The 26,021-nt window shown below is 45.6% G+C and overlaps 1 protein-coding gene across 5 annotated transcripts in view; it reads right to left on the bottom strand.

The window, feature by feature from the left end:
- The window catches only part of ANKRD44 (ankyrin repeat domain 44), a 99,351-nt gene that overhangs the window by 22,274 nt on the left and 51,056 nt on the right, over positions 1-26,021 (bottom strand). For all 5 annotated transcript variants that reach the window (XR_007243453.1, XM_048483484.1, XM_048483483.1 and 2 more), the window contains 8 exons: positions 24,966-25,077; positions 13,539-13,610; positions 10,519-10,720; positions 9,423-9,501; positions 7,529-7,646; positions 5,431-5,647; positions 4,001-4,088; positions 2,233-2,316 (listed from right to left, as the gene is read on the bottom strand). Coding sequence is in view for 4 of the 5 variants with exons in the window: in XM_048483484.1 (XP_048339441.1) it covers positions 2,233-2,316; positions 4,001-4,088; positions 5,431-5,647; positions 7,529-7,646; positions 9,423-9,501; positions 10,519-10,720; positions 13,539-13,610; positions 24,966-25,077 (972 nt within the window). In the remaining variant the exon portion in view is untranslated. The remainder of the gene's footprint in view (positions 1-2,232; positions 2,317-4,000; positions 4,089-5,430; positions 5,648-7,528; positions 7,647-9,422; positions 9,502-10,518; positions 10,721-13,538; positions 13,611-24,965; positions 25,078-26,021) is intronic.

The following is a 26,021-nucleotide window of genomic DNA, read 5'->3' on the forward strand; positions in this document are numbered from 1 at the left end:
TCTGTCTTTTTGAGACCTCCAAATCTATGGTACCTGCTTGGAGAAGGACGGGAGGATTAACCCATCTCATTGTCTCTCACTACCTGTATTAACATAACTAAAGTTGTTGGGCAATATCGGATACCTCCTATTCAGAGGAAAGGGAGAAAAATGATCAACATTCCCTTCAAACCTCAAAGGAGGGGGGAGCCAATTCTTCAAGGAGGGCAATGCAAGTGAGAATTCAACTACATGATATGTCAAATGCTGCAGAATGGGGAAAGCAGTCATTGCCTGAAAGCTATTTTAGCTTGCAGAAAATGGAGCAGGAGAGAGCTTGAACCCCCACCCCGAACCCCCACCCTGTCCTGCCTATGCTGTGACCAAGAACCAAACCCAACCTCGTGGACTGGAGAATGTTAGTTCCCTGATGCTGCATGGGACAGGAGTCTCACGGCACAACTTGAGTCATACATATTTAGTTCAACCTTGAGTGATGTACTGAGGAGCAGGTAGTGAAGCAGTTACTAAGAACTCTGTAGTGGTAGCAGTCATGCTGTTATGCAAGATCTTTTTACTGGTGCCACAGTTGTAGCTTTCGACTTTATCTCTGAGCGGGGAATAGGTTTTCATTCCATTCCATAGCCTTTAAGTATTAACAAAACACAGATCTCGAAAATAAGGTTCCAAAGGCTGATCCTTCACAGGCAGCAAACAGGTTCATGGAACCTATTTCTGCTTCCTCTGCCGCCATTTGCACGGTGGTTGCCGGGGCCAGCCAGGATCTCTGGGATCCCAGAGGCAGAAGGCAGCACAGTTCACAAGAACATTCCTCACCCACCCAAGAATCCCTCACAGGAAGGCATAACCTGCGCGGCAAGGCCTACTAGAGCATCCCCTCTAATGGGACCACCTGGGGAATCCACCATAACGGTGGAGGAAAGGAGGGGTGGGGAGTGAACGCTCCAGCTTGCCACACTTCGCATTTGCAACCTGGGTTTAAGGGAAAATGTCACAGAATTAGCTATTTTCATTAAACCTGGGTTCTGGCTACTAAAATGGGTTAGCAGCGTTTTGGGGGCGAATTCTGTGGGAACTCCCCCCGCCACACTTTTAACAAGGGCTTCAACCCATTTTAATTGGCCCATTCAGAATTGGCCCATTAAGTTATAAAACTCCAAATGCAATTTTTTTTAAAGGAAAAAAAATCAAATCAGTCCTGGAAAAAACAATGGAACAAACCATGCTCAGAAGTCCTACAGATTAACACCACGACAAAGCTCTATTACAGCTTGCACAAAACAAGCTACGTCTTCATGTATGGTTGGATCAGAAGTGTTTATTAAACCAGATAGCTTTACCATATCAGGAAGTCCAACTCCACAGATCAAAATGAAGTTAACAGAGTTCTCATGGATCACATCATAAAAAGAACAGTAAAAGAAAATGTGCATTACAGTCTCAATACCACCCAACCCACAAGGACATTTTAAACCTTCCATACAGTAGCACAGGAAGGCATAACATTAAATCTAGCTAGCGAAAAAGCTCTATGTTGGGTAGGGTTCTGCCATATTTAATTGGAATGCCCAAACAGTAAGGAAAGCAGGTCTTGACAACAGCATTAAACAGAGTTTGGACATCCAACAGTCTTTTGAAAGCCTCAGAGGCAGAGAATACAAAGCGCATCAATAGCTAGTCCCATGGAATTAATTTTACCATCCATGAGTGCTAATCAATTTAAATAGTCAGGTTCAGTGAGCGACTGAAAAATTAAACTAGAGGAGTCTGTATTATAGTGAATACGTGGCCAAAACTTAAATGTCCTCAACCATGCCGTGGTTTCAAAAGTATGCTGACCTGTTTCAATGAACAAAGCAGAGTATGAATAGGATTCCAATGACATTATGACAACAGCCATAACAAATACAATTATAGAATCCATTATTTAGAATTAAGGCGAACAGTCTTCAGTTTTGGGGATGCAAACCGTACAAAAGCAGTAAAGGCTTTAAAAATTATGATGGAAGTAAACATTTGGGGGAAAAATTACACTCAGTTTGCCAAATGTGATTCTTCCTACTCTTAACAGGTCTATCTGGACGCTCTAGGAAAATGAAAGTTCTGATCCAAATGAGGGAGTTGGATTCAGAGGTGTCCTTTCAACTTGCAAGCGACATCATATGTAAGGAAGTTCTTTTTATGAGAAGACCTTTGGAACCAACCCAAGAACTCTGCCCAAATCATGCTTACCTCTCTTTGTCATCTTTGCAATTTACTATGCCAGCACCTATGGTCCCAATGAGAAGCGATGCACAATTTTCGTGATCATTGATTCTATAAAAGGGGGAAAGTACACATTTGAATCCTGTTTCTTGCCTTCTGAGTCAGTTCTTCCATTCCTTTCAACATACTAGGCATGTTGAAAGGAATACATACATGGCTTTCCATCTCTGAAATAGAAGTTCTGAGCCCGTTGATTTTGTCCACGTTCCATCTTTCTCCTTAGTCACACCTCAAAGCAGCTTACATTGTTCTCCCCGCCAACAATGTGGGTTTTCTGAGAAAAACTGAATTTGGCAATTTTTCAACTCAAGTTTAAACAAACAAGAAGGGACCCAGGAGAATTGCTGGGGTGGGGGGGAGGGCTGACCCCAACTTTGTCACAGCAGCTCCCCCAACTCTGCTGACCCCAGCTTCGTTGCCTCAATGGTGGTGGCAGCTCCCCTCATCCCAACCAGCCACAGCTTCATCATGGTGATAGCTCCTCCCCCTCAGCCCCACCACTTCAATGGGGGTGGCTCCCCAGTTTGCCCACCACAGCTTTGCTGCAGTGACGTCTCCTCTCTCCCCAGCTGGCTCAACCCCAGCTTTACTGGTGCAATGGCCTAGCTCAGGGGTCTGCAACCTGTGGCTCTCCAGATGTTCATGAACATCTGGAGAGCCACAGGTTGCAGATCCCTGGCCTAGTTGTTGTGAAGGAGAAACATGGTCAGCACCTGCTCAGATAACGGTCTTGTATTTGGGGGAATTTAAACTGTCCTTTTATTTTTTCAGTTTTTTTCTACAAACGGGGGGGGGGGGTTCCCCCAAGTTTGCTGAAAAAATTGTCTTCTGTCAGTCTGGTCCTGATCCACGGATTTAAGTATCTGCGGGGGGGGGGGGGGGGGTAAACTTGGCTATTAAAATATATGATAATTTAAATAATTTTAGGGAAAGAATGCAAACACATTGTGCGCAAGCCTGGACCACGTACAAGCACTGCTTCCGATTCCTCATTTAACCTCTCCTCTATTATTATCCTCACAATAACCCTGGAAGATCTGCTTTCTCAAGATCGCCCAGCAAGCTTCCAATGGCAGGATGAGAATTCAAACCTGGCTCTCCCAGATCCCCGTGCAACGACACACTGACGACACAAAGACACGGGCTCCGGTCCTTCACAGAAGAAGTGACATCTGGCTCTTCACCAGGGAGCCAATCAGGAGGTCACAAGGTTATCTGACAGATATCAGGCAAAACTAAAATTCCTGGTTTCGAAAAGGGCTTTTTATTGCTCCAAATGAAATTGTCAGTATATAACATGAAATCATGGAACAGGGCATTTAATAAGGGGAAAAGTGACAACCAAGATAAATTACAGCACTATTTTTGGACACTGAAGTACACTACAATCACTTCCGGGATTGAGATGATGGAGCAAAACATGACACATTTGTTCCTGGAAAAATTAGGAAGTGCCGTAACACGATTTGATCCATCTCCTTTTGATGGATTAACCTGCATTTTCCCAACTGTAGTTATCATTTTGCATGCATTTATGCATCAAGAAATGTGAAAAATGTATCAGCTTAATTCCTACTGCCACAATTTGCTAAGGAGGCATTTTTAACAGAAAACACATTATTAGATCCCAAAAGATTCAAGAATATGATTGTCTCTGTGCCTCTATTCCTCATGTATTGCCAGTTTCCCCCACGGCATTCAGCAAATTAGAGTTGACGCAACTATCACAACTTACACAGCGCAGTGCAATGGAGAGAAAGGGTTCCCGTTAAAGTTTCGAAAAGGTTTCTGTTCCAGCAGTACCTCTATGCAGCTTTCATTGCCTGCAAGAGATCAAATAAAAGCCACAGTTGGTTTCAGATTGTTGAAAGGCCTGTGGTGGGTTTTCTGGGCTGTGTGGCCATGGTTTGGTGGATCTTGTTCCTCACAGAGGGAATCACAGAGGGAAGTCTGTTACACACGGTGTTCATGGGGTGACTGATTTCTTTGACACTTCTCTTTGACACTTCTCTCCAAGAGCCCACTAAAATTGGGACTCTAATCCCCCCTCAATGAGCGAGGTCACCTTGTGGCAAATCCTTCAAACCAAAGACAAATCCTCTCTGCCACATATTAAAAGTTTCAGATCCACAAATAAAAAATGGCAGCCATGAAGGACAGTTCCTAAGGAAAAACATTCTTGTATTAAACTGACGCTAATGAGATCAATGCTAATGAAGGATCCCGAACTTTACGAAGAGCTCGAATTCAGATTTACACTGAAAAAGGATTTCTGCTCAGATTCATCAACACCAGCCTGTAACTGGGAGAATTACCTGCTGTGCTGAACGAATGTTTTTCCTGCTTGCAGCTTTCTTCTCCAGCCCTTAACTTCACTGCTGATATTGCTAGTTTTGAACTGTCTGTCCATAAATCCACAGCAGATCTATATATTAATTTATCCAACACCTTTCCTCCCCTTGGGGACTCAAAGAAGCTGACACTGTTCTCTTCTCTGTTTTATCCTCACCTATCTTGCTGGTGGAAAATGTGTGACTGGCCCAAGATTATCTAACTGAGAGCTGAGAGTGTTGACTGGCTTCAGAATTTGAACCCGGAGTCTCCTAGATGCTAGCCCAATGCTTTAACCATAAAATACTACTGGCAAATTATTCTGGAATACCCCCTTGACCAACTCCACTTGGAAATTAGGTGTAGTTTGGTTGGAAGTCAGCTGTCACTTCAGCCAACGTGTACATGAACACAGGTTGCGACTGGGGGGCTTGAATGCTCATCTGACTTCTTGCACAGACAATCTCAGTGAGAAATTAACCCTAGTTTCCCATGATGTACAAATACACACATGCCAGCTAGCCAGAGTCAGTGTCCCATGCAGAGACACACTACCCAAGGCTGGAAGCCAGGATTAAACTCTGAAGGGATCCTCAGAAATAACTTCCTTTAGACCACACACTGAGAATTTTTCTAACTTACAAACTTAATTGGTGTGTCTTGATATTGGTTTATATGATTTCATGTTATCTAATCATGTTTATGACTAATAAAGAAATAAAATTGGCAATCAGTGCTATTGAGTGCACAGCAAGAGTTTCTGATGTAGCTGGCAATGACTGGAAAGTTTACTGGTGACCATATGCTAAATTGGAGCTGGACAGAAAAGCTTACCATTATAAGAAGCCCAGTGCAACGGGGTATAATTCTGATTATCTTTAAAATTATAGTCTTCTTCCGAAAGCGCCAGCTGTACTAACTCACTCAGCCACGTGGCGTGACCACGAGCTGCCGCGTAATGCAGGGGTGTCCTGCCTCTGGCGTCTTTACATAAAATCCGTGCATCTTGTTCCAATAGCATTTGGACACATTCCTCGTGCCCCGTCATGATCTGATCAAACACACAAAAACAAATAATTATAAAGGCAAGAATAGTTATGCTAAAGTAGTTTACATAGAAGATATGTGGCATGTTTTAAAAATGCTGTGGACAGAATTGCCGAGTGCCTTTGTGTTTTGCATGCAAGGCATTGCCCTGACCTGGATAGCTGAGACTAGCCTGATCTCGTCAGATCTTGGAAGCTCAGCAGGGCCAGTCCTGGTCAGTATTTGGATGGGAGACCAAATCAAGGGCTACCAGGGCAAGCAATGACAAACCACCTGTAAATGTCTCTTGGCTTGAAAGCCCTACGGGTCAGCCACCAGTTGGCTGTGACTTGATGGCAAAAACACAAAAGCAAAACACGGGCGTTGGCTTTCAGTTATACTGCTCCGAAAGCTCAATGCAGTGGTAACAGTGGCAGCAACACAGCTGAAAACAGATGCCCTTGGCTACCTTTATACGGCCATGCTCTATTTATATACCTGTTGCTGTTACTATTTGAAGAACTCAAATGAACAAAATTGATATGACTAGTAATCACAAGGTGGCTACAAGAAAGCCCCGTGGATAAACGTAGTTTAGTGCAGGCCACACAACACATTTCTGTATGTTGGTAGGTACTAAACAGGAATGATAAACTATGATTTGTACCTAGTTTATTGACTGAGGTATGTATTAACTGCGGTTTGTCATAACATCTAGAAAATCCAGTTTGTTCGGTAGAGAGGGAACTGCAGAACAATAGAAAACATTGCCTCTCCAGTAGCATCCGCTTTTCTCAAGACGGCCCTTCCCTCTGGCTTCTCTACATTCAGAGGCAAGAACAAGCGCACTTCTGCTAGCAGCCAAGCAGGAATGTGCTTCGGTGCCCTTTTCCCTACCCCTCCACCCACCCACAAGGTGAAATCTGAAGCCTTCTTCCAAGCCCAAGGAGATCTCAACCAACTCAACTGTCTCGTTCTTCGGTGGAAGAGCCACTCGCTGTAGAAAGTCGTTTCAGGGCTGAAGAAAGGCTTCAAATGTTGCTGAGTAGAATGACAGGGGAGCCTGGGAGGCAGAGCTGTTTCTGAGCACTCTGCAGCACACACCATGCTGGACAGAAACAGGAGAGGAAGAGGGCTGGCTTTTGGTGCTTCCCAGTTTAATTGGTTTTTATGGTCCCATGGATGTCAGCAGCACATCCTCCAGGACGCAGCAGTGTCAGGAGTCTTTAAACAGCTTGACCGGGAGACAAGCCAGCCAGGTGGACAAGGCTGCGGAGGAGGAGGAGGAGGAGGAGGAGGAGGAGGAGGAGGAGGAGGAGATGCATGGGCGTGCAGCACATTTCAAAGGAGTCAAGGACCACACGAGGGGGTGGCAGAGCCGATAGCAAGGGATGCTCAGGAGCCTGACATGGCTGGGACAGAAAAGAAACACCTGGGATGAGGGAAGCAGCCCTGAGCTCTCAGGTGGGTGGCAGATACACCTGGAAAAGCCCCAGGGAGGGCAAGGGAAGATGGCCCTGCTCACAACAGGCAAAGATGCTCACCCAGAGAAGGGAAGGCAAGCACAGGCAGCCCTGGGGACTGGGGCCTAAGAGGAGGCCCAGGTGAGGAGGCCTAGGAGGGGAGCAGGGCACACAAGCCAAGGGGGACATCCTGGGGAGTGCAGCCCAGGTTAAATGGTCAGCTCCCGATTGGAATCTGTATTTAACGAAGTGAGCTTTGACTCACAAAAGCTTATTCCCTGAAAAATGCTTCAAGGTGCTCCTGAACTTAAATTTTGTTCCACTACTACAGACACTAGAAACTAATGGTATCCAATGTACTTTAGAAGGCAAATGCAGAAATACAACCTGTAAACATGCGACATAAATACAACATGATCAAGTGTGGTAAAATCAACAATTACCCCTCGATGCAAAGCAGTGCAGCCCAGGATATCAGCCATGTCCACAGATGCTTCTTTTTCAAGTAACAAGGACACGGCGTCTATTTGCCCGTAGGCCACGGCCAGCATCAGTGGGGTCCTAAGAGAAGAAAAACGACTAATGCCTCAAACCAATTTTGTGCGTTTTCTTTTTTCAGACAACACTTTGCGGATACAATAAAAAGATTTATATGATGAGGGGAAATTTATGTGCTGCAAACATTAACTTTCTGAAAATGGTCTCAACCAAACTGACAGTCTTCTAAACTTACTCTAAATGGCTCACGTTTAACCATTTTACTGTTGGTTTTTACTGTCTTCTTAAAGCTGGAGGGGGAGAGAGAGAGAGAGAGAGAGAGAGAGAGCGAACACACGTGTCAGCAGGGGCACCACGGACTCCAAACCACTTCTTGCCGAGCACCCACTGAAAAATCAGAACCAACCTGCACTAACCATAATGCGGCTATGTTATGACTCAATGCTTGGTTCCACTATTAAGGATGTTTGTGGGGGGCAAGGGGGGGGAGGCGGGAAGATAGATGACAAAAGGTATTCTAACACTTCAAGTGAAAAACTTGTCAGCTTCATTTGGCCCGTAGGTGGGGGAGACCGAAGGGCCAGTGAACTGGGGACTTTCTTTCCACTTTGACCCCTCTTTGGCAACCATCTGCATCAGTCAATTAATGGAGTCCACCTTCTGTCAGAACCAGTAAATCAGACCATCATCAGAACCAAGGGGCAGAACATCCCCCTTCAATGCGTTACATTGGAAAAATCCCCCCCCCCGCCCCACCTGGGAGAGCAGCATTCAAGAATACAAGCCCCATCACAACCCAAGACAACAGGGTCCACAGGCACGTACAACCTCAGTCTTCATGGCTATTTGCAAAGCCCCAGCCCTGCAATGAGGCACACGACAGCAGCAGAGGAAAAAGCGGAACTGCACTTCTGACCACACAGATCCCACCCAGTTGCTTGAGACGCCTCCATCCATGCAGACCTCACCCGCCCGTCCTCATGAAATCCTTTGTGATATTCCCTCAACCTCTTCCTGCCTGTCATGACAACAAGCAGTTTTGAATACCATACAGAAGAGGTCTAAGAGGTATTTTCTCACCTGTTCAGCACTGCTGACTTGGATGAGCCCTAGAACAAGGATATTCTTTTTTACAAGTCCCTAACGTATCTGTTCCCACCTCAGAAAAAAATCAAAATGTGCTTTCAAGTTGCAGCTATCTTTGGTAAGAGACAGTGGCAATTCTTTTGAAGACTCTGTGGAAGAATTATGATTTAAAGTTCCAGGTTATCACCTGCCTTTAGCAGTAGTGCTGGCAGTAGAGCCAGCGTAGTATAGTGGTTAAGAGCAGGTGCACTCTAATCTGGGGAACTGGGTTTGATTCCCTGCTCTGCCACTTGAGCTGTGGAAGCTTATCTGGTGAACCAGGTTAGCTTGTGCACTCCATGCCAGCTGGGTGACCTTGGGCTAGTCACAGTTCTTCGGAGCCCTCTCAGTCCCACCTACCTCAGTCCCACAACAAACACAGGGTGTTTGTTGCGAGGGGGGAAGGGAAAGGAGTTAGTAAGCCCCTTTGAGTCTCCTTACAAGTGGTGGTGGTATAAATCCAAACTCCTCCTCCTCCTCTTCTTCTTTCTAGTCACTTTCCCCTCCTCCTGCAACACAGCTGTCAGGGACAACCACACGTCTGGTGAGGGAAGGCGGGAAATCCTTGTGGACATCAGAAAATGCTGCACAAGAGATTCTCTTGATCAGCACAACAGCGCTCCCATCTTCAAGTTTCAGTGCTCAGAAAGACATTCAAAATGATCAAGGTGCCAATTCAGATCATGCCAAAACATCGAATCCCAGTGAACTTACTGTCCTTTGGCATCTGTCACATCGGGGTTATCGGTAACTTCTAATAAAAGCCGTAAACATGGAGTGTGTCCGTTGATGACTGCAAAGAGAAGACATTTTTTTAATTTAGCATTCTGTCCCAAATTCCAAATGTTCCCCCATGAGCCCGCCTGTGACCACATCCCTACAAGGAAGAAATGTATTATTTAATATAGAAACCTGAATATATATTGGAAGCTTCCTGGACAGCGGGAAAATCAACCGTCTGATCAGCTATTATAGAAGAGTTAAAATACAGAGAAAACTCCTGCCTCAACTACCACCCCACCGCCTACTACTGAAAGCGTCTCTGAGCGACGTCGTTGTTTAGGCCTTTGTCTGTACTGTGGCGAACCTGGTCATGTGGCTGCCAACTGTCCAAAGAAACCCAAACCTGCAGGTGGATTCCCTCCCAAGAAGTCTACGGCTAAACCTGCAAGGAGATCAGCGCCTCCTAAGTCAACCCAGGGCACGTCCAAAGCCACCTTGGCACACCCACGACTTCTGTCCTAGTGGTACACGTGACACTCAGTGCAAAATACTGGAAAGCCCCCCCCTCCTCCTCCCCCCCCCATTTACACACGGACTTAAAGACAGATATTTCCCTCTCTGGCAAGATCATGGTGGGGGAGGGCAGCCACCCAAAGGGGGGCGGAAAACTCAGATCTTGCACTAGGCTACTTTTTCCCTAGAAACACCTCTGCCTGCCAGCATAACATCAGCTCCTCCGTTGGCCACACCCCCAACCTGACCCTGCTACGCTGGTAGGGGTGGGGTGTTGGGACAGTGGCATAGCATTTAGCGGCATGTTCCAGCATTGAGGCGATGGCGGCCGAATGCCGGTGCAATCACTCCTCTGCTGGAATAAGTGCCCCAGGGAGGGCAAATCCACTGGCAAGGCCATGAGCTGTTCCCACAGGCAGACTCAGGCTCCCTCTGGATGGGCTGCAAGACATCCGTCCATCAAAACAGCAGCTTGTTTGCTCAACTGCCTGAACCTTTCATCCTCTCCTTTGCACACGAGTTGCAACTCCTGGGTTGCAGTCAAGATATCATCATAGCAGATTCCATGACTTACCTGAGGCATGAAGAGGAGTGCGTTGAGTGACGTTATCTTTCACTAAGATGGATGCACCCTGGTTCAGGAGAGCTTCAACACATTCAGTGTGTCCTTTGAAAGCGGCCAGATCCAGAGCTGTGCGGCCCTTTTCGTCCTTAGTATCCAGATCTCCCAGGGACTGGAAAAGCACCTCCAAGGCTTGATGATGACCATTATAGGCCTACAGATGTTTTAAAAATAAATGCATCCATAGAGGATAAATCTATCTGAGCATTTATTTTCCACCACTTAGGTACAAGAGATTTACCCTGAGTTATTCTAGCAAACCTGAAGCACCTGGTTATAGTAAATTATTTCCCACAACTGAGCTAGGGGTGCCTCCCGGCGGGAAGATTCCTGGAGGTTTGGAGGCGGACCCTGGGGAAGGCGGGCTGTAAGGGAGGAGAGGGACCGTCAGCAGGGTATAATGCCATAGAGCAGGGGTCTGCAACCTGCGGCTCTCCAGATGTTCATGGACTACAAATCCCATCAGCCCCTGGCCATGCTGGCAGGGGCTGATGGGACTTGTAGTCCATGAACATCTGGAGAGCCGCAGGTTGCAGACCCCTGCCATAGACCAGCCATTCAAAGCAGCCATCTTCTTTCCAGGAGAACTATTCTCTGCCGTCTGGAAATCAGATCACAGATTAAAGTCATACAAATCTCTACAACGTTGAGCAGATTTTGCCTCCACCCCAGCAGAAATCGAGGTTTCTTCTTCCTTTCCACCAAGAAGGGTGGGCAGGTATTCTGTGCCATCCAGTTGCTTCTGACTTGAAGCAACCCTAGGAATCAACAGCCTCCCTTGTTAACAAACTCACTCAGGTCTTACAAACTGAGGGTCAGGGTATCCTCAATTGAGTCAATTTATCTCTTCCTCTTTTCCAGCTGCCTTCAACTTTTCCTAGCATTATTGTCTTTTCCAGTTAGCTAATTTCAAGATACAGATGTGCTTTTAATTGATGTCTGCACGTACGTTACATTTTAAGCTGGGAACAAAATGGGAATTTCTTGCCTATGCTTACATTATATTAATTGGCCCATTTCAGGGGTACCTTTTGTTTTCTTATAATGTGACCACTAAATTCAGCTGTCAAAGCCATTTTTTTCCTAAGTTTGTAGGGGCTATCAATTGCTCCAGCCGCCTTTAAAATCGGGGATTCCTTGTTTATCAACATGTTTTAAAATTAGTGGAAATTTTTATGATACTATCTAATATGGAGCTTCCCCCAAAGCAACCTTAATTGAAGAACAACCTACAAGGCTTGTGGGATTTTTCTTTGAATGTAGTGGAGGATGGCATTTATTTCACCAACAGGTGCCACTGAAATGGGGTGGATAATATAATTTAAGCACAGACAAAAAACTCCACTTCGTCTTCTGCTAAAAATGTCATGGATACGTAGACCTCAACTAAAATCACAACTGTATCTTGAAGTTAACTCTGACACACAAAACAGGGAACATTCTAAAAGAGTTTGTTCATGTGATATGATTACGGTTGAAACACTTGACCATTCTCTGTTTGTATGCCCTAAATACAATGAGATACACATGAAATACATGAATTCCATTTTCTTGCAATGTTCTCAGTGGCAAGAGTGTTATAAGATACCCAATCTCCTGAACAGCTCTGATGTGCTCTTTTGTGAAACTGTTGCAAATTTTATACTGGAAATTAGTAATTTTAACTGCATTTCTTAACCTTGTTTTGTTTTAAAATTTTGTCCTGTTTTGTATGCCAATAAAGGCTTGTGTCGTTGTGACACACAAAACGGGCAATGAGTGAAATCTCCATTGCTAATTTGGACATCAGTGGTGAAAGAGTGACACCTTATTTATGTATCTGATGTTTCAGAAAATAGTGTGCTGTCAGCCCAAAGTAGGCTTGCCAATTTGGAGTGGGGAATTCTTGAGGATCTGGGGAGCAGAACCTCGGGAGGGCAGGTTTTGAGGAGGGGAAAGACCTCAGTGGGGAACCATGCCTCAGATTCCACACTCTCCAGCACAGCCATTTTCTTCAGGGGAACTGGTCTTGGTCGTCTAGAGATCAACTGTAATACCAGGAAATCTCCAGGCCCCATCTGGAGGATGGCAACCCTACCCAAAGAAGAAGAGTTTGGATTTATATCCTGCTTTCTCTCCTGTAAGGAGACTCAAAGGGGCTTACAAGCTCCTTTCCATTCCTCTCCCCACAACCAACCCCTTGTGAGGCAGGTGGGGCTGAGAGAATTCTGAAGAACTGTGACTGGCCCAAAGTCACCCAGCAGGCTTCCTGTGGAGGAGCAGGGAATCGAACCCAGTTCACCAGATAAGATTCCAGCGCTAATGTGGAGGATTGGAGAATCAAACTTGGTTCTCCAGATTAGAGTCCACCTGCTCTTAACGACCACACCACACTGACTCTCATCTATGCAAATCTGACCGTGATCTTTTCAATAATCTATTTTTAAAGATAGTATATTACAATAAGCTGAACAATGAACTTTGACCAGGGAGACACAAACTGCAGCCCCAGTGAACCATCAAGCTATCCAGATGGAAACTAAACAAGTTGTTGGCCTTTTTCACATTTTGACTTTTGTGTGCCCTTATTGATTTAGGGTTTCTCTCCTTTAAAAGTACAGGGAAATAAGCCAGAGATACAGCGGTGTAATATCAAATTGACCACAAGAGGGAGCACATTACATGGGGAAAAGGATTAAAAAGATGAACTATGGTCCCTTCCGCACAAGCAGAATAATACATTTTGAATCAACTTTGCAAGTAGATTTTGCTATTCTGCACAGTAAAATCCAGCTGCAAAGAGCATTGAAAGTGGATTGAAAGTGCATTATTCTGCATTTGAGGAAGGGGCCTATGACACACAAATTACAAGAATAAGAGTAGAAAGGCCCATTATTCTATCTCACAGGGATGCAAATGTGGTAGACAGATACATTTTGCAGGAGAGTCTGATTATTTGAACTTGACCCCAATGCTAACATTCATATACTTACAGCCAAGTGCAAAGGGCTTTTCATAGCTGTTGAATCCGATTCCTCCCAAACATTGCTGGTTTTCTCTAGAAGCTACAACAAATAAAAAAGTGGTACACTTTTGTATCTGTGATAATAAAATAACAGCTAAAAATCACACCTGTTTTCAGAAAATTAACAGCAGAAAACGGAATCTGTATTATAGCTCAGTAAAAACTGTGGAGGGAGATCAGAAAAGGAGAGAGAGAAGGCAATCTACCCACATTTTTTCAGTATACAAGCAACACTCTACTGCCCACTGGCGGTCCTGTTGCTGATTGGTGTTGGTGGACATGGAGGGAAGGAATTTCACCTGCAGCCCTCCTGTCATGACCAGGCGAGAAGTTCAAATAATCAACTGTTTATTAACAATTGTTTTGTAATGGAACTCGGGATACGCTTGGCACCATCCCATCTAACAGGGGGTTTGTGGGACGTTAGTTACCAGGCAAGATGTAGCTCTGTGCTATGAAAACTTGCCGCTGCCCATTTCCTGCATATTGTGCTACTGTTAAATAGGCAAGACATTCCCCCCTCCCAAGTTGTTGACAACATCACTTCTGGTACAGACCCTCAACAACACATGCAGCACAGACAAGTGTCTGCAACCAGAGGTTTTCCGTACTGTTCAAGCCGATGCTCAAAGATATAAAACCAGTTTGCTATCTTCAGCAGTTGCTGTGGCCAAAACAGGAAAGGCAGTTTGAGTGGCATGCAGCACCTAACACACATGACATCGCTCTTGGACACCAGGCACTGAAAGCAGTCAAAGTGTTTCAGAGGGTAGCCATATCGGTCTGCAATAGATTCCAGTCCGGTATAGATTCCAGTCTGGTAGAAAGTCACAAGATTTTCAGGGTATAAGTTTTCAATGCTTTTTTCCCTCGAAAATTCTGTGGATCTTTTAAGGTTCTACTGCATTCGAATCTAGCTCAGTCAAGAGTGTTTCTGCATTTCCAAGGCCTAAAGAGGACGTCATCTTTCAAAGCAGTTCTGTACTGTCAGTGACTTTCCTTTCCTCCAATTCTGGTGCAATTGTTAAGCTAGTGACACCAAAATTTCAGGGTATCATCAGGAGACTGTCCTGATGATACCTCCCACGTTTGGTGCAGTTTGGTTCAGGGGGTCCAAAGTTATGGACCCCCAAACAGGTTGCCCCTATCCCCCATTGTTTCCAATGGGAGCTAAGGAGATGGGGGCTGCACCTTTGAGGGTCTATAACTTTGTCCCCCCTAAACCGCTTCACCAAACTTGGGGGGTGTCATCAGGACAGTCTCCTGATGATACCCTGAAATTATGGTGTCACTAGCTTAACAATTGCACCCCTGACAAGCATCTCCAGAAATGTGCCCAAGAATCTAACTTCTGCATTGATTTTTTTTCCATTGATGTCAATGGGGAATTTCTGGTGCAGCCTGCGGGGTGCACATTTCTGAAGGCACAGTCACAGAACTTTCAGGGTATCTTCAGGAGACTGTCCTGATGACACCCCCAAGTTTGGTGAAGTTTGGCTCAGGGGGGCTAAAGTTATGGATCCTCAAAGAGGCAGCCTATCTTCTATTAGCTCCCATTGGAAACAATGGAGGATGGGGCACCCCTTTTGGGAATCCATTAGCTTTGGCCCCACAGAACCAAACTTCACCAAACTTGGGGGGTGCTATCAGGACGGTCTCCTGAAGATACCCTGAAATTTTGGTGTCACTAGCTTTAAAAATGCTGTTTTTGTGGAACCCAGCAGGCTTCATGTGCTGGAGCAATGATAACTTGAAATCTTGGTGCCAATATCTCTAAAAATACGCCCCCTGCAGGCCGAAATGCAAAAAAACACCAAAAAATAAAAATGCATCCGAGAATCTCGGATGTTACCACATGTTCAGATCGCGCAGAGTTCGGAGGGGGCGGGCTCAGGCCCTTGGCCCTCCAAGCGCCTCCAAACCGGCTCAGCTCAGCCTGATCAACAGATTGGGCGGAGCCGAGCCGAACTGCCAAGACCTGATGCCTGTACTCCGCCTCTTGTCAGCCCTGCTGCGTCCTCGGATGGATCTTTGTGGGGTGGCAGGACTAGCAGTCAGGGGTGCACGCGCACCTGGCTGACCCACCGACAGCGCCGCTCTCCCCTAGATGCCGCTGCTGCCCGCCACCGCCCACCCACCCCCCACATTCTCATGCCTTTTTGCTGGTAAAGGGGGCGCCTAAGTTCAGCCAGCAGGGAGGGGGGAAGCCACAAGCCACCAGAGGAGGAGGATGGGGGAGCTTCCACCACCCATGGGGCGGCATCAAACTCAGGTTTTGCCCAGGGCTCCAGTTTTCCTCGTTACGCCCCTGCAGAAACATCAATTTGACAGCAACCTGATGTCTCCCCAGGCTTGGAGACACACAGGCAGAAACGCAGGATGACAAATGTATAAAAAGAGGCTCAAAAAGATATTAGTGATGGTTCCCCAGTACCTCTCGCCAAGCCTCATTCTTCATGCTAATTGAGGATAAACTGCCATGGGGATTTGATATAATTATTTATTGCACCATACACCACACAGACTCACTGGAGAAGCGCACACCCACACACGTGTGTGACCTGGTAAATACCTCCAGGCTTTGGTTTTTGCAAACCTCAGACTGGTTCTACACACGTGTCAGACTCTCAGTTCACAGAACAACTTGCTTGAAAGGTTCAAGGATTTTATTCATGCCAGCAGAGCAATAGAGAAAGACAGTTCTGGCCCATTGGCACCAAAACTCTTGGCAATATGTTCAGGCAATCCCCACCCCCCATGTCAACCAGCAGATACAGAAAAGTCCAGCCCATCTTCCCCACACAGTCTCAAGGGCAGGATCTGAGAAACACCTGCAAAGCTAAAAGCAAAGCACAAGTACAGTCCATCCCCCTCCCCACCCCCACCCTAGTAGGAATGGCATCCTGACAACATGTTAGTAAAACATCACATTTATTGCAGCACACAACAGAGAAAACGGTGAAGAAACACAGTGTGGCTATAGGGAATGCAGCTATGACTCTCAGCGCACTACTAAATGGAGTTTCTTCCGTCTAAGCCAACTGAAATAAAGGGGTTTAAACTGGAGTAACTCTGCATGGGATTGCCCTATAGTACGCTGCACGGTAAAAATGCAAACCAAGACTTCAGAAACATTGATTAATTGTCCCAGAGCTCAAAGCTTTCTATTGTGGCAGAAGGAGTTAGGCACCTGTCAATTGGAAAGGAAATAGAAACCTACCAATAAAGAAATGTATGGGACAATACAGGGCCCACTATGCATGGAGCGCTTCCTGCGACGGTCTCCTCGCGTTTCCTTGTTTACATGCAAGGATGTCCCCCCCCCCCCCGCCTGCCTGCCTGCCCCTACTTCCGGGTTGCTCCCCTGTCCAAAGCAAAATTGAAGATCGCTGGCTTTTTAAAAAAGCCCTTTACATGTAATATCGATATTTCTTACATCGCTATTGTGCAGGCTGCTATCAGGTCTGTGGTTTTTTTTAAAGAAATGCCAATTGTTGATCCCTATGAAAAGTGGGGGGAAGACAGTCTCTCCCCCTGCCCCTCCATGCCTCACAGGGACCAGTCGACAGCATTTCTCAAAAAAAACACCCAACAACAATAATAGCAGCCTGGACAACATCACAATATCAGTATAAGAATATATCAATATTTTCTGAAAGTCAGCAATCTTCAACCTTGTGTTGGATGGGGGAGTGACCTAGAAAGAGCAAAACCCCAAAGTGAGGGGGAAACATGAGAGGTTCCCTGCCCTCGCTAGCCTCGGGGCTTCTGGCACCACAAGAGGGATAACGTCAGTGCAGAAACCTCTGCCCAGGAGGAAACTTACCCTCTCTGCAGGGCAGAGTACCAGTGAGTAGTCGGCCCTGGCCACCCAATAAACCCTTGATGCTAAAATATTTTTCTTACTCCCTGGGTGATAACTTCCTCTCAATTTCTTGATTTGTCGAACCTCCTTTACACCGTGATTCCAAACACTTTATACAGATCGTTTGAATATGTGAAGGTGCCTTGTACTGAGTCAGAGTCTTAGAACCTCTAAGTCATTATTGTCTAACTCTGACTAACAGCAGCACCTCAGGCACCTACGACTTGAATGCTTTTAACTGGAGTTGCTGGGGGCTGAGCCTGGGGCTGTGTGCAGGCCAAGAAGAGGCTCTTCCACTGGGCCATGATGGCCTCTGACTCTTAAGCATCAGTCTCTCGGTGGCCACCTCTCCTGAAGGGTTCAGGGCATCTAATTCACGCAGTTAATTAGTTGCTTGTGCAGTTCATCCTGCCTCCAAACTTGCAATACTTTGCTTGCCTCCTGGAGTTATTTATAGCATTCAGAGGCCATCAATTTTAATTTATGCTCTTCAGAAAACTAGTGAAACCAGGAGAGAAAGTGACTGGGGAACAACGTCAGGAGAACCAAGACTCCAACCGCTTTGCCCTCACAAGTTTTGCGAATGAAACAATTACTGGATTATTTCTCATATACAGTGGTTGAGATTAGCTTTGTTGAGATGAGAAATAACCCATTAATTCTAACTGCTACACAAAACTTTTAACAGTCCACATGAAAGCCTCAATTTGGCTCGAATGTTATGCAAGCTGGATAAAAGCATTTGTTAATGTTTCCAAAATACTTCTCATGGGAAACATGCAGGAGTGAGCTGGCAAATGAAAATGGACCTGAAGCAGGTCCCATACAGCTCAGTAGAGCCACTAATCGGTGGGAGCTCACCCACTGGTTTCTCCCCTAAACTAGCAACTGGGCAGAAAGAGACAATTGGTGAGCTGACACACGTTGGCAGAGGCCCGTGAAGCTGGGGCCAAGCTGTTGGGCTGGGCTGGGCTCACGATTGGCTGCCAGAGACCCTCTAGGGCAGTGGGCTGCCAGAAAATGACCCTGCAAGTTAAATGGCCATTTCATCCCTGGAAATGTGTAACTGGAGGATCATTCAGAAGAAGTGGTGTTTGGATTTATACCCCACCTTTCTCAGTCGTTAGGAGTCTGAAAGCGGCTCACAAACTCCTTTCCTTCCCCTCCCCACAACAGACACCTTATGAGGCAGCTGGGACTGAGGGAGTTCTAAGAGAACTGGGACAGGCCCAAAGTCACCCAGCAGGCTTTGTGTGGAGGAGTGGAGAAACAAACCTGGTTCACCAGATGAGAGCCTGCTGCTGATGTTAGAAGTGGGGAATCAAAACCAGCCCACCACACTCTTAACCATTATGCCACCCTGGCTCGAAGCAAGGGCATGACAGAAAGGAGGAATTAAGAACACGTTAGGTTGCCAAAACAAATTCGGGGATAAGATACAAGTTCAAAGTGGAGGCAGGGGGCTTCTCATAATATGGGGGTCTTGAAGCATGTCCACAAGAAGGTGCTTACGGTATCAGAGCCCTGGTACGCAGGAGCCCAACATTGCTGGCTTTAGTGGCCACACTTTTTCAAACTTCTCCCCACAACATCTTCCCTGGTTCTGGCATTGTTTATGTGTTTTTATTGATATATGTTATCATTTTAAACACTGTCCTGTTGAAACGTTTAAACATTTTCATGGCTGCCACTCTGAGGATCCTAATCAGGTGAAAAGGTGGCATTAAACAAATAATAAATAACATAAATGGTAGGGGCATAGCTGATGAGGGGGGAAATTACTTTCTCAAGGGTCTAATGACAAGGTTGGGTCACCGGGAGACCTTCCGTCTCTGTCCCAAGCAGTCTTTTTTGAATCAACAAAAGCTGCTTCCTTAGGTCATGGGACCCACCTGGGTGAACAGCCACATAGGCTAGGGGGCCAGGGCCAAGATCCCCCTCTCCTCGGGGGTCAATGTTTCGCAGTCTCTATTGCACACGTGTGCTTTAATTTTTACTTTAATCTTATCAACAGATTGATCTATTGATCTATCAATAGATCGATCTATCAACATAAAAAAGACAAACGATTAAAGAAAAGTGGTGGGAAGTGAGTGGGGAGTAATGGCAGCAACTGTAAAACCAGAAAAGGACAACGAGGGGGAGGGAAGTATGAAAAGTAATGCAAGGGAGTGGGGAGGGGAGGGGGTAAGGCTAGGCAGGCTGACTGTGGGCAGAGGGAAGGTGTTCGGGCAAAGCTCGGCCACTGGCAAATCTGTCCTGCTCTGATAGCAAAGCAAAATTAAAATCATGCTGTAAGTGAATTGCTTGCCATAGAGAGTGGAAAGTAAAAGTGGGGCTAGAAGTAATATGTCCGTACAAAAAATCTTGCCATGGCAGGCATTCACCTCCACCACACAGCAAACACCTTGCATCTAGTCAGCCACAGTAAAGGGGCCAAGGAGGTTTTATAATTCCCCCACATGCCAGGCTCCTGACCTAAAACAGCACAAGGGAGTCACTATTTTCCCAGTGGGGGAACTTACCTGTACCGATGGCCACACTTAAGTTTTCCCAAGACGCCAAACAGTGGGTTCCTAATTGCTTCGTTTGTGAACCTAATCTACACCGTGGGACTTTTCTGAAGCTACACGCTCTGAACTCTACATTGCATTATTATTGTAATTCAGTGTTGAAGAAGGAGTGCAGAGTGCTAGGAAAAATTAACGGGAATGTAGAAAGAAATTCCTGTATGAAAAGCAGACAAAGGAGGACAAAAATCCAACTGTTGCCTCTGAATTGGCTTCCAAGTTAGAAGTACCAAATGATATTTAGCTGAATACGGATGGGAGAGCTTACCTGCTGTCTGCCCCGCCATGGCATGATCAGGAATGCGCCTGAAGTGCTCTTGCTTTCCACAGCCGAGAGCAAGAGTCACGCTGCAGCTCACTTGTACATCGGTACAAAGAAGTTCGCCACCCACCACTTCCACTCCGATATACCGATATACAAGGATATTTGCCGCTTTGGGGCTCAGTCACCAGCGCACTGTAATCGGCCTCTGCATCATCAGCCCTTGGGTACCTTTTGGGAGGAGGGGGATTTCACTACTGGAGTTACAGTTAACACTTTTTTAAAATTAGGAAGTACCCCCTTTTTTGCCATAATGCAGAACTCTTAATTTCAAAATAATTTTCTAAGCATGGCTTTCGAATCATTTAAGAGTCAAAGAGGTACTTGTGAGGAGGGGAAGGGTCAAAGGTCAAAGAAGCACATTTATATTTTATTCTTCCATCAGAAAAATCAGAGACAGCACTTCAGGTAGTGTTTGTTTTCTCTTGAGGTAAAAAAAACCAGAACAAAATAAGAACAGGAAATTACATGCTCTAAACAAATGCACGTGCTTGAAAGATAAAATAGCCATTAACTCCCAATGGTTAATGAAGAAACTTTAGCACTGAAAAGAAAGACATTTGTTCCAGCTTTTCTAAACCACACGTGACACATTTTTACCAGTCCACTGCCCTTCCACTTCATGCTGGCAAAAATCTATATTTCACAACAGTGTCTCTGTAATACGACATTTTGTTGGAATGGCAGTTAACAAAAAGCCACACAGTCTAGTGATATTAATCTCATCCACGACCCTGAAATATTATCAACCGACTTCAGTTTCTATTTCTGATTAATGAATGCTTGAATGAATTAAGCAAGGGGAGTGGGGTGCTATTTTTAGTATAGTGAAAGAACAGAGGAATGCCTGACATATACTTATCCATAAATACTGGGGTCTATCACTCGAACATTTTATGAATGGCTGATTGCAGATAGAAATGGGTGGCATTCAAGAATCAGAGTAATTGCTTTTTGGTAGTGTGACATACTGTTTAAAACAGCCTCCTTTACTTTCCAGGCTACGTGATGACAGGGAGACAAAACAAAACAAAAATATTCTCAGCTTGATCTTTTAATAATAACCTGCGATGAGAACAATAGTTGGGTGGCTCTTGCTTGTGACTGTGTGATGAAGCTGAAATAGATTTGCATATCACTGCCTCTTGCTGAGAGAGACGGGTGGGCAGAAGCCTGTTCTTCTAGTGGGGTGAAGTTACTGGAATAACCAACACAGCTCTACTATGGCTCTGTGGAAGAGCCTCTGCTTGCACCGAGAAGGTCCCCGGCTCCTCCAGCAGAAAGGGTCAAGTAGGAGATGTGAAAGTTCTCTGCTTGGGTCCTGTGACGGATTAGGCTATTAAAAGGCTAATGAGAAAAGGTGCAGCTAGCCAGGACAAGAGCACCCCAGAGATAACCAGAGGGCAACCTGATTGGCTGGGTTGTAATGGTATAGCTGGTAGCCACAAATAGGGTGAACAGTCTGCTATAAAAGCAGGAAGAAGACTGTCAGTGAGGAGAGGGAGAACTCAGGGTCTGGAAAGCAACCGGAGAGATTGTGTGACACAAACGCTGTCATTTTCCTCAGAGTCAGTCGAAGGAGATAGTGTCTAAGGGCCAAGAGAGCCAGAGGCAAAGGGGAATAAGGCAAAGCCCTTTGGGGGAGGGCGGTATAAAAGTGGAATAAATAAATAAATAAATAAATAAAAGGGGGCCTGTATTCTTAAAGAGATCTCAGACTGAGGGGAGACAGCCTTGTTTCCACAAGAGGATCCGTGCACACCAGAGGCTAGAGCAGAGGTCTGCAACCTGTGGCTCTCCAGATGTTCATGGACTACAAATCGCATCAGCTCCTGCCAGCATGACCAATTGGCCATGCTGGCAGGGGCTGATGGGATTTAGAGTCCATGAACATCTCGAGAGCCACAGGTTGCAGACCCCTGGGCTAGAGGCCTAGTTGGTGGAAGACTAGAGGGAAACTTATTAATTACACGGAGACCCTCCTAAGCCAGAAAAATCCCTTTGGAGATAAGGGTGGGTGTTTAAGGAGTGGGTTCTGGACCGTGTGAGGGTCCAGAACTCCAGCCCATCTGCTGGAGAGTGAGGGACTCCAGCCCATCTGCTGGAGGAATGACTGGGTTGAGGTTTTTAAAAGGCAGCGGGAATGACTGCTTTTCCCAGCTGCCAACAGCTCCCTGAACTAGGGTTGCATATTAGCCTGAAAAGGATGGGAAGTCAAAGCCTGAAGTTGGCTTTTAAGTATGAAGCTGGTTGATCTTTGACTTCCCACCCTTTTAAGGAATGCAAAAGCATCACCACCAGCCACACCCAAAAATAGTGGCCATACACAATCATGGTTGTGCACTACTAAACTGCATCTTTTGCTATGAGGAAGCTAAACGTTCTGGATTCCCAGCCGCCAGTTAGGTAACCAGGTAGAATTCCTTCCCATCAACAGTCCCAGGTGTAGCAAAGGAAAGTAACATGCAAGTGTTGGGGTAAGCAAGTGTAGCTCTTCCGTCATGAAAGAGTTAATGATACAATTTGTGAGTAAACATTAGCTAGCTTAGCATAGCCAATGGGGCATTGCATAGCTAGTTACCTGCATTAATTAGGTAGCTTACTGATTTGCTATTGGTTAATCAATATATTTGCCATGTAGGATGTGCAGCAAGTCACACCCAATTGCACCTGACCTTGGACACTAAGTGTGGCTGAGCCTGGACAGAAGACCGCCTGTAAATACTAGAAACTGTAGGCTTCAGACTTTGGCCACAATGACCACCACTGTAGGCCAGAACACTAGCCCAGCACGTGTTCAAGCCAACACTGGACAATGTTTTGCACGGTTTGAGAAACAGGTGTCCTTTGATACAGGAGCTGGAAAACCACAGTTGTCACCATGTCACTACTTAATAAAACAGCTCTTCCTTTCCATGCATTCGCCAAAGACTCCTCCTTGATGATTTGTGGAGTCCAATTGACTCAAGAACTCTGCGACCAAGTTTGGTCGCTGTTATTTTGCAAACAGTATTGTTATACCTTGGCCATTAAATCAGTTCAAATTCCCTGCTGGACACTGGCCTCCAAATCTGCCCGTTAAGTCTTTGGCATTTTGAGGATAATTCAGCAGCAACTCAGCTTCCAGCCTTTACTTTCTAGAGATAATGGTTAGTGATACACAGTTGCTCTGTTCATTCTGACACAAGGGGGACACGGAAGTGGCTGCCATTTATTAGTCCCACTGGCGATGGGGTGCCATCCAGTCACAGCTGACATATGGGGACACGGTGGGGTTTTCAAGGCAAGAGATGTTAAGAGGTGGTTTGCCATCCCTTGAATCGGAATAGCAACTCTGGACTTTCTTGGCAGTGTCCTATCCAAGTACTAAGTAGGGCTGACCTTGCTTAACTTCTGAGATCTGACCAGACTGGGCTAGCATGCGCCAATCAGTCGCATTACTGGGCTATCCAAAAATTAATAGTTCACATAAATAACAGCCGCTGCAGTAATTTTACCACATTTCCGAAAAATAAGTAATTTTCTTTGATAACCCCCTAACCCAGGGGTGGCCAACCTATGGTGCTCCATATGTTCATGGACTACAATTCCCATCAGCCCCTGCTGACTTGGCCAATTGCAGCACCACAGGTTAGCCATCCCTACAAACCTGTTTCATTGTCTGATATGCTAAGATGATCTGTATATGTTGAGATGGTTTTAACTTAATTAATTAATTAATCTTGCTCATAACTCAGTGATGGTGAACCTTTTTGAGACAGAGTTCCCAAATTGCAACCCAAAACCCACTTATTGATTGCAAAGTGCCAACACGGCAATTTAACCTGAATAATGAGGTTTCAGTTTAGAAAAACCGGTTGGCTCCAAGGCGTGCGTTATTCCGGAGTAAGCTTGGTGGTAGTTGGGTGGCTTTGCTTTGAAGCAACCATGCAACTCTTCGAATCACAACCCTAGGAGGGTTTGCTCAGAAGCAAGCCCCGTTGCCAGCAACCGAGCTTACTCCCAGGTAAAGGAACACGCTTTAGTTCTTCACATGAAAATCAGTGGGGTTTAACAGCGCTTAACAGGGTTACCCACACTGCTTCCCCAAAACTCGGTCTTAGGTTTGATGCTAATAATTGAGCCCAGCGGCCCAGGCCAGCCTAGATGTGGGGGGGGGGCGATTTCCCCCCGCATGATGAACTCTGCGCGTGCCCACAGAGAGGGCTCCGAGTGCCACCTCTGGCACCCGTGCCATAGGTTCGCCACCACTGTCATAACTGCTTCTGCATGACTTGCGGACCATAATAAAGATGGATGACTGAAAACTATTCCTTGGTGAAAGAGATCAGAGGTCCGATACTATCCCCACAACAATGATGAGAACAAAAAGAAGTCTAAATTTAGACCAAGAAAATCCATGATCTGGTTCAGCATGTTGGGAAGAAGAATTCTCACTGGTCTGGTGGCAGTCATGAGCCAATGCATCAAGCCACTGTGATCCCAAATATGAAAAGCTCTAATGTTAACTAAGTCTCGAAAAATCACAGTAACACTTCTGCAGAGTAAAAAGAATATGAATGTATATGAATAAATGTTGAATATGAATAAGAGCTGTTTTTGCATGTTACATCTCCAGCCCAAACAGGGACTACTCACCAGTTCTAAACACTGCCTGTGTCCATAAGCAGCTGCATAGTGAACTGTGTTGTATCCGTCTTTGTCCTGGATTGATGGGTTGGCCTCATTTTGTAGAAGGAATTCTAGACACCTACAGATTTTTTACAAGGATAAATGCAAAAATTACATAAATATCAATGCCAAAACAATACTTGGATTTAATGTATTGTCGAAGGCTTTCACGGCCGGAATCACTTGGGTGCTGTGTGGTTTCCGGGCTATATGGCCGTGTTCTAGAACACAGCCATACAGCCCGGAAACCACACAGCACCCAAATACTTGGATTGTTACAAGGCTTTTGAATGCTAGCTTTCTCACTGCAATGTTGACTAAAGAGTTGTGCACTTGTTACATGTTTTTTTTTTCCACCAGGTGTATTCGTTCAGGTTTTGTACAGGTTAAACTGGCAATGTGGAAATAGTGTACTTGCTATTGGATTCTGCAGTAATTAACTGAATCATGAATCTTCATCTAGGTTCTAAAATGTGTTTCTGCAGAAAACCAAAGAGCACAGTGTTTAGTCTGTTGTGGGTTTTCTGGGCTCTCTGTGCCTGTGGTCTGGTAGTTTTTGCTCTTAACGTTTCTCCTGCATCTGTGGCTGGCATCTTCAGAGGTTTTTCACTGGAGAAGCACATCTTACCATGACAAGCCTTTGAAGGTGCCAGCCACAGATGCAGGTGCAACGTTAAGAGCAAAAATGACCAGACCACAACCACACAGCCCGAAAAACCCATAACAGCCTGTTGAGTCCAGCTGTGAAAACCATTTGACAATATTTTGTTTGGCTCATTTGTTAAATTGAGTAGGCATCCAACAGGCTTACGTGAAGGAATAACTATGCAGAGTTATTCCTGTTTGCAGATTAACTGCAATTACTCCAATGAACTTAAAGTTACTCCAGTCTAAGCTCATTGAAATCAATGGACTAGAATAGCTCTGCATAAGATAGAACTGCTACTCTGCCTGCAGACAAAATTGTCACTGATCTGATTTCATTCTTCTCAATTAAGGGTTCAGGATTGCCAGCTCTGCAGC

Source organism: Sphaerodactylus townsendi, linkage group LG02, assembly GCF_021028975.2.
Source record: "Sphaerodactylus townsendi isolate TG3544 linkage group LG02, MPM_Stown_v2.3, whole genome shotgun sequence".
Taxonomy (NCBI): Eukaryota; Metazoa; Chordata; class Lepidosauria; order Squamata; family Sphaerodactylidae; genus Sphaerodactylus; species Sphaerodactylus townsendi.